The sequence below is a fragment of the Populus nigra genome, chromosome 12, assembly GCF_951802175.1.
Source record: "Populus nigra chromosome 12, ddPopNigr1.1, whole genome shotgun sequence".
NCBI classification, from domain to species: Eukaryota; Viridiplantae; Streptophyta; class Magnoliopsida; order Malpighiales; family Salicaceae; genus Populus; species Populus nigra.
This window is the reverse complement of record NC_084863.1, coordinates 5,440,486-5,450,236: the sequence shown is the minus strand read 5'-3', so window position 1 is coordinate 5,450,236 and position 9,751 is coordinate 5,440,486. Positions and strand designations below refer to the sequence as shown.

Sequence of the window (9,751 nt, the reverse complement as noted above, 5' to 3'; positions counted from 1 at the left end):
GCACACTTCATTTTGCATGCATTAAAGGATTCATAAATAATCTGATATAATCTAAGATAGATTGTTCTAAGAATTCATTAAGGCTAATATGTTAAAATTGAATGCTACATGAACCGATCGGTTATTTGGTATTACCATATGAACTGATCGACTGCTTATTTATCCATGATGAACACTTGAGAATTATGCAAGAATCGGTCGACTGATTAGCCTGACCAATCGGAACCAATTAATTGTTTTAATTATTAATAGGCTGTAACAATTATAAACGACTAGTTTTTCTTAAAAACATATATATTGCTTGTCTAATTCAAAATTAGAAATAGATTCCAAATATATATGATATGCAAGCTATTCTAAGAATAAAAACACTGCAAAATTATCATCCTTGATTATACTCTAATTTGTTCTATTCAATATTCATATTCTAGCACAAGAGCATTCAATCTCATTCTCACTACACTTAAACACATTTAAATCCTATATGTGCAATCTAGTGAGTTATAAAGATATTAGAACTTTCAATTGTATTATTCACTTTGTTGAGAGAGTTAATTGTGATAACAAAATCACTACTATAAACCTTTGAGAGTTAGGTAAAAACTTTTGGTATTTGTGAGGTAATTTCACTAAGTGAAAAATATTGAAGAGGATATATCTTCAAATGATGTAAAAATCTTGGTGTGAATTCATCAAGTAACCGTTGTACTCTTGAACTTGGATTAGTGAAGGAATATAATACTCAAGAACGGTTAGATACTTGAGGTGTGAACGTAAACTTGTCGAACCACTTTAAAAAGAGTTTACAAATTATCTCCTTTATCTCTTTACTTTAAGTACTTTATTACATAGTTGGTTATTGTGTTTACTTAAAGTAATTTGCATTATTTGTAGAATTTAGTGATACACCTAATTCATCCCCCTCTTAAGTGTTAAATTGGCTTAATCTTTGAACAAAACTCCTTTCATACATGTATTTTTTTTAATTATAAAAAACTAAATAAAAATAGATTTCGAAAACTACATCTAGCATAACATAAGTAAATAAAAAGTAATTAATTTATTAGCATTTTCAAATAAAAGAAATGCTAAATACCTGTTTTTTTAAATCATATTTCTAGATTGTGTACTAAGCTTTTCTAGAGATTGACTCAGCTAGCTAATAATGATATGCAAAAGAACATCATTATAAAGGATGTTCTACCTGAACTATATGATGTATCTTGTCATGCAATATCTTTTTGAGATGTGACAACCACCCTCGTTATCAAAGTAATAATGCCTAATAATGCGAAGATATTCAAAACATATCAAAATTTTGAATACATTTTATTCATTGAATATTTCAATATAGTTATTGATGAAGTCCCAAAAAAATCCAACTAGTCTAGGAATAATGTTCACAAGTTGAATAATTGGTTAATCAATTGGTTGTAGCAATTTCATCCACTCTCTTTAGCCAAGGTGTTTGATATCATATACATGGTGTTTGGTAGGCCAAGGCATATACTTGGTGCTTAGTAGGTCAATGTGACTTGTAACTAATACCTGCAAAATGTCTTCTTTGGTAGAGGTAGGGAATCTCCGATGGCCACTCCCTTAGACATGCTCAAGAGAGGATACAATCATTTCCTTGAGCGTGCCAAAGGAAAATGTAGTCATTTCTTTAGACGTGCTAAGGGAGGATGATCATTCCCGTAGACTTGACTAACTGCCAAGTTGAAGTACTGTGAACTTGGCGAATGGATCTTAAAATCATATATTGTCTTCCAAATCAAAAATATAGTCACTTATATCCATGAGCTCGATCGAATATATATAGTTCATGTACCAAATTTATGTCATAAATATTTTTATTCGAATTCATACTCTTATTTAGATTCATATATACAAACATTAACAACCTGTCACCAACCATATATTAGTAAACAAAACCATCCAAACATATCAATGATATGCACGTGTATACCTAAACCATTTTCTATGTTTTTCATTTATCATACCTAGTACTTTTTAATCATTTCTTCATAAAATTACCTACACTTATAATAAATAATATATTTTTATAACTCAATGTTGACACTTTAATTTTATAATTTTTTTATAAAAAAAACATATAAAAAAATTGGTTTCTTCTCATTTTTTCGTATTTTAAACCATTTTTATTTATTTTCATGATTTTAATTTCAAGACTGGGAAGCAGTTAACAGAAATTATGTCACATAAAATTACAACCCTATTTAACAATACATTGAAAAAAAGAGAGAAAAAACTCTCTCCCTTCACCTCCACATCACATCAATATTTGCTTTCACAAATGGCTTCACTAAGATATAATTTGTTAGAAATCATAAAATTGTCATGAACCAAGAAAGTCAAACCAAAGAGCCCTAACAAAAGACAGAGGAAGAACAGTAATTGTCAAAATAGATATCACAATTCCATCAGCTTTATTGCAATTTAGACCAAATTCAATTTTGAAAAGCCATTTCTCATCAATGTGTTGGAACATCCTTCAGGTTCCTTCAACAATGATAATGGGACTGTTTAAATTGGTCAGAATAATTATTGACAAAATTGAAAAATTAATTTAATGAAATATGGTAGATAAAATAAATCCAAAAAATCCCTACAGAAAGATATTTCCCAAATCTCCAAGCCCCTTCGCAGTCCTAGGTTTTACAATGCTTTGTAAAAACTGTCTTGGTAAAGCTTCTTCAGTGCTTGAAGACCTTCTACCTTTTAGATGATAGACTTGTGATGTCTTGTATATTTCTATTTTAAAAATATAAAATTCTACTCTAAAATTGTTTTAAAAACAAATTGATTTTATATTTTTTTAATCTTTTCAATCAAATATGTAGCACAATTCACAGAAACAAATGACTTTCACATTCATAAATTGTGGCAGAAATCTTTGTATTCTATCAGCTACTGTCATTTTCCTTCACAGGATCAGAGCTGACAATTGGAAGATTTTTTCTATACTGGGTAGATGTCAACCTTCTCTCTAACGGTGTTTTTCTTTTGCTCACAACAAATCTATTCACCCCTTTCCGCATTGGCATTATTGATGGGAAATCCTCATCTGGGATCTGACTGAGCTCTGAGATGTCCTTGATCTGCGCAACCCGTCGGAACCACCTTTCTGACTTGGCCTCTTCAGACATGTCCAAAGGATCTGGTTCCTTCACAGCCGACCCTTCCAAACTCTTTCCAGTCCAGCTATCCCCAACACTCTGATTCTTAGATGATTGAGGTGCAGTTCCCGTGAAAATCTTCTTCTCACTGATATTCTCTTTCCAGGAAGATCCATTACTCTCGCTGTCATTGGTATTTGCGGGGGAATTATTTAAGTTTTGCATTGAGTTCCCCATTTGATTTGATGTCCCAGTGGCATTCGCACTCCTAGAATTTCCAGTGTTCCAACTATCCCTGCCAGCTGGCAGGGGATCGATAAAATTTTGGGTAAAATTTCCACCTGCCGATTCCCCATAAGTGGCACCTTTCTTTAAATCACTCTTCTTCTCCCCAGACCAGCTCCCTGTACTGTCCTCCTGAGCTGCATGGGTAACCCCAAGTCTGGCATCATCCAACTTCTGTGGATGCTTCTCCAGAGTTGCAGAACTTGAGGTTTCGCTAACACCTTTATCATGGGAATCTGTCTCATCTGGTTGCTGATTATCCTTTTTAGCAAAGTAGTTGGGTGGGAAGGGGACAAAGGGTACGGAATTTGTGGTATTAGCTTGCTCCATGGCTGCATGTCTCTTGTACATTGGAGAAGTCAGCGACCTATCTTTCTTCTTGCTAACAACAAATTTATTCTCTCCTTTACGCAATGGCATGATCTCAGGGAAGTCATCATCTGAAATTGCACTAGTCAGATCAGTGACGTTATGCAACTCTGCTACCCTCTTAAACCATCTCTCTGATTTTTCAGCTAGGTCTTTCTCATTATCATCACTCAGATTCTGGTCCATGGACATCTCAGAGGGTTGGCAACTATCTCTTGACTTACCATGCTCACTGCGCTCAGAAATAACACCTTTCTGCTCACCGTTGCTTGAAGTAAGAGATTCATAGTTGACTGTCTCCAACTTCTCCCTCTCCTCCATCTTTGAGTTCTCAGGTTTCTTGGCAAACATGTCAGCAGGTAACGGCACAAACGGAACATAATTGGAATTGCTTCCTCTAGGGGCACTAAATAGTGGTGAAGCAGGGCTCCGATTGATAGTTTGGTTGAGGGGATTGGTTGTACCTATGCTTTGATTATCATTCCTTTCCCGAGTGTCATCAGTACCCATGTTTTCTTGGAATTGAGAATTTGCCAACCTCCTTTCCAGTGGAGTCTTCCTTGTGCTGACAACAAATCTGTTCACCCCTTTCCTCAATGGCATTATTTCAGGAAAATCTTCATCTGCTTTGGCACCATTCCTGTCCAAAGAACTGTCCATCTGAGAAACATTGCCATGCCTCTGCTGTGCCTTCTTTTCATTGGCAGCCAGCCTGCTAACCAGATCACTTTTATTCACATAGCTCCCACTGCCATATCCTATGTCTGATCCAGAGCTGGTGCTAACAGGTGAAACACCTCCTGGTCGCTTGCAATCACACCTTAAGCATACCATGTTCCTTGCATAATTATAGAAATCACATCTGCAAAAGAGAAAGTTGATAGGAATTACTCAAAATCATAACTCAAACAAGGACAAACCAAGCTTGTAGAAATGCCAAGTACAGAAGAAATGCTCACTGAGGACACTCCCACTCTCCACCAGTAAGTTGTCTCTTGGGCCGTTGTTCATCACATTCAAGGCATTTCATGTTTCTTGCAAAGTTCATGAAACTACACCTGCTCGATAAAGATGGCAGTAAAAAAGTAAACCATCACATGATCACAACAATGAGAAACATATCTGAGTTTAATATCGTTTTCTTCATTCATGAAGTTTTGATCCTCCAAGACAAACAAGTTGTGTTAAGAAAACAAGTTGAACATAACATGAGAAGATCAAATAGGACTCTACCCTGGGCATATCCAGTCACCTCTTTTCATTTCAATATTTTGCCCACGAGGCCTTGGTGTTTGTCCATATCTATCAGGGAACTGATTTCCAAATGAACCATTTAGGTTTTCCTCCACAGCATTGTAGCCCAGCTGAGCCAACTCACTAAAGAGACTTCGAACAGATGGCTCCACAAGTTCTAAATTATGAAGATTGGTCTTCACAGAAGAAACAAAACTGCTGGCATAACTCAATAGAAACTTCATCAGGTCCACTGTCCGTGCTTTATCAGTATTTGGCACCTAGCATTTAATAATAATGAGAACACAGGCTACGGATTAAATATTAGCACCTAACATTTAATGATAATGAGAACACAGAATACAGATTAAATATTGGCACCTAGAAATGGTTAGAAAATTACTGCTTGATTTGGTGCAAAAAATGTTAAAAACAACTGCAGAGCATGGCCATTAGCCAGACTTTTATAAAGCCTTCTTTCAGTCAAGGTAGGATTCAATTCAGTTACAACAACATCATCATCATCAACAACAACAAGAAGCATTAATCCCAAACTAGTTAAATGCTACTATAGTTAAGGAAAAAAAAGAAGAAGAAAATAACATAATAACATGCAAGTTCAAAGGCTCGAACAGAAGTTGAGATAAACAGTATTTTGGCCCCAGGCTTTCCATCAGCACAATTTTTTTACGGATTGAAAGCTCTTCACTATCCACTTTAGCTGCACTAAGACTTGGCAGTAAATAAAAAAATTTTGTTGTCCCCTCAGATATAATATAGGATAAAGTTCCCTCATCTGCAAATATCACCACCAAGGACTCTTCTTCCTTTTCAGTCTAAATAATACTCAACATCGAGAATAGATCATACAGTAATATGCAGTTCCAATTTAGTTCAGGAAATGCTATTCTAACAAAATGAAAATTCAAAGGGTGCTTTAAAGACACCCAGAATAATCACTTGCAATTTGATAACATCTAATTTTAAAAAGGAACTGTCACTTTTTAGTACCACATTAAAATGTCCCTGAGACTCCTCAAAGTAAATCTTATTCCAATCAATGTTTAACCATTGAGAACATGGAAGGAATTAGCCTTTGAGGCCTCACTATCAACATCAAATTTCGCCTAGCACCTTATACATGCCTGAAGCACACTTTTTTTACAGCACTGAATAAAAGAACTCTAAACTTAGGTAATTACTGTACTAGGGCCTTCTTTCTGAATTTGCCTGAAATTCATACGTGCAATTCATGAAGCAATGCAAAATGATTTCTATCCCAACATAATGTTAACAGAAACTACTCGTGCATGATTTGTGACCTCAACAACCCACATTTAAGGAAAATATCAACCTTTTGAAATGTCCAAATGCTGGGGAATGTACACAAGATTGGAAGACCTTATCCTATAAGCATACCTATATAAAAATCTTGAAAACAGATAGTTTCCTAAGAAGTAGAAAACTTGATGGCATCACTGTTATCCACTGATACAAACTGTCAAAGCTTCTGCTTCCTAGTTATTAAGTACTTAAATCAACCATTTCCAATAAACTCAGATGTATCAAATTGAAATAGGAACTCCTGATAACAGGTAAAAAAGGTTTTGAAGCAAGTAAAAACAAATTTAAGGTTGTTTTACTAACAACTACTGCCTATATCAACCATCCCCGTTCCTGCAGGACAAAGGCAATATTTCACACTATTTTGAACTCCACTTCCCTGATGTTATACCCTTTCATTGCAGTCAGCAATTAATGGATTCAAAATACAAATGGGCTCTGTGCACTCCAAATATCAACTTTCAATAGTCCTCCCTACATCCCTCTGTTTTAGGATCACTTTTTTTCCTCTTTCCTTGAGCTCTCCTTATGGTTTAATATGGTTTTTCTAAATTACTAAAAGCCAAATGGTTGACACATATAGCCTCAAGTCAAGTGGTAAACCTACATATTTAGCTTTCGAGATAAAAAAACATCACTTTTTTTTAATCACCAAACTGCCACCACTACTACATTGACGCAAGTTTTATTCCTAAACTTTCAACAAACTGCACTAATCTATCTATTTTTGTTCGCATTTCAATTCAAACATGCATCGAAACAAATCATCTATTCACCCATCTCAAATTTCACACACACACACACACACCCCATAAATTCCCATGCTTATCAGCTTCTACTTTCAACATCCATTTAAATGAAAATGCAATGAATAGAAAGACAAACACAAGAAACTACCGAATGTAAATTCCAATAACAAAACAAAGAACAGAAACATGAACTTCTAGCATAAACAATTTTCACAAAGACTCACATTACAATCACTTCCATGCAAAAACAACCTCATCCTCCTCACTGAATCGTCACTATTCTTGAACAAAAATGGCAACCCACTTTGAACCACGACCTCAATATCTCTTCTCGAAAGCATCCTACAATACCCATCAACAAAAACAATCACATAGTAACGAAAGCTCTAACTTAAAAAAAAAATCAATCCAAATGAACACTACACATATATTAACAGAAAACCGACCCTAAAGCCTGAGGTTTATCACGCGCGAAAGCTAAGGAAGCAGTGCAAGAACGCAAAAACCCCTCTGATAAATCATCAACTGAGGTGAGATCATCACTTGGAGTGTTAGAACCATGCTTGATATTAAAATAACCGGCCGCAGAGAGGTTGTTAACAAATTTAGACCACTCTGGCCAGGGGTCGGAGAACCCGGAGGTTGAAGGAAAGGAAGTGGAGGTGGAAGGGGAATCGGAGAAATGGGCAGTGGTATGGAGTTGTTGGTGGTGCTGGGATGGGGAGGAATTGGATTTTAAAGGGCGAGGAAGGGAGAGAGTGAAGAGGTTGTGGTGGTGGTGGGAAAGGGAGGAGAGAGATGAGGGAATATGGTGGCGGGTGAGGCGGAGGATCGATGGGTAACGGAGTGGGGAAGGAATGGTGGTTGTGGTGGTGAGGAGCATGAGGAACCTGGTGGCGTTGCTGCTCATTTTGGGAGGAGGGGGTGTTTAAGGGTAGAAATGCATGGGAATGAGTGGTGGTGAGGTTTAGGGTTTGTGGTGCTACAACCCTTCTGGTGATGGTGGGGATTTTTGGAGTGGAGTAAAATGTCTAGGCCTAGCCTACTGGCTAGAAATTAAGGATGCAGATTTCCTACCTGGAAATATCAAAGCGAAGCAAACGACGTGTCTTCAATGCTTCACTGCACTCCAAAGAATTTCAAGTTCGTTTTTAAGAGAGAGACGTGTTTAAAAACATTAAAAACAAATTGTAAAAGCGTTGCATACTTTTTTTTTTAATATAACAAAATCAATCATGAATTTAAAATTTGATGTATAATAGACAATATTCCTTTTAAATGCTAAAATAGTGATATATTAGATGATAGTTTTTTAAAAAAATATTAAGATAGTAAAATATTGAATTAACTGGGATTGATCCAAACAAACTCTATACATTTCACCTCTTCATTGGAAATTTCCTCTCTACCATTCTCTAGCTTGACAATTTCCACCGCTGATCTAGGGTTGAGCCCTAGGATTTTATACAAAACTTAAAAAAACCATCTATAAACACTTTATGCTCAATCATTTCAGATGCCATTTGCATCTTTTATATTTTTGTAGTTACTAGCACAAAGTTAGTCGATGCTTATTAACCAAATACCATCATTACTTCTTCTACAAGAAAAGAAGTTCACGACTTATAGGTGATGCGAACCTCGTGATCATATGATCACACAATCCATAACAAAATTAAAAACCAACCCAAATAAACTAAATTCCAGATTTAAAACCCTGGCCTAGAGGTAATCTTGTACCTAAGAACCACATGTATTGGAAACATAATCTAGATCCAGAGATAACCTTATACTTAAGAACCCAAAGTATTCAAATGATACTACAAAACCAATTAATCTTTGATAAGTTGGTGTAAAATCTTTGTCCTTGCAAAAAAAAGTTGTTTGCAACATGCAAAAAAAAAAAACCATGTTTATTCAAATCATCATAGCTGCCAAAACTTGCATCTATAAATGTAATATACAGTTCTCTTTAAATAACCATTTTGGATGCTTTTCGGGTTGCAAGCCAATTGACCCTATATAGTAATCAATTAACCCAAGTCTAATATTGAAATAAACCCTAAAACAATGTATAATGGACTAAAACAAACCTAATTAACATAATAAAAAAAGTCATTTTACTTGAAATCCCCGTGTCTGCCCGAGACTTCATGCTCCAAATTAGCTAGGAAATTTTGTTTTTGATTACTAGAATTTTCTTCCTTAAATTGCCTCCTCTCAGTCTCATTGATGTGTAAGAAAATCTTATAAAATAAGAAAAAGAACAACAAAAGAATCCCTAGCCTCCTTTCCACTACATACATTCCATAATGCATATGCAATCCTTTCAAACCATGGACAACAGTTGTTGTCATACATGTCTCATTATTTGATATGAAATCTTTGTAAAATAGAAAATCCAATAGCTTCCACACATGTTTCCAGTAACTTTGGCCCTCTGAAATAATCCATTCCTAACTCCAAATGTCCTAAAATATTAACTCAATATAGAACAACATATCTAAAAACTCTTGTAATAATTTTAGCTTAATCCAATGGTCGAGTTAAAAGTTATGTTTGATACCATAAAACTAAACAGTAGATAATTTTATGCCAAAATCTAAATTTGACCTTACTTGGATCGTATCA

General features: G+C 35.3%; 1 protein-coding gene across 1 annotated transcript; it reads right to left on the bottom strand.

Moving 5' to 3' along the window:
* Positions 1-2,807: 2,807 nt before the first annotated feature.
* On the bottom strand, positions 2,808-8,184 carry LOC133669651 (zinc finger protein VAR3, chloroplastic). Its single transcript, XM_062089870.1, has 5 exons — positions 7,567-8,184; positions 7,345-7,462; positions 5,028-5,308; positions 4,754-4,852; positions 2,808-4,656 (listed from the first exon to the last, which is right to left on the bottom strand). The coding sequence occupies exons 1-5, from the start codon at positions 8,028-8,030 to the stop codon at positions 2,928-2,930; spliced, it is 2,691 nt and encodes an 896-aa protein (XP_061945854.1). The 5' UTR covers positions 8,031-8,184; the 3' UTR covers positions 2,808-2,927.
* Between the last annotated feature and the right edge of the window lie 1,567 nt (positions 8,185-9,751).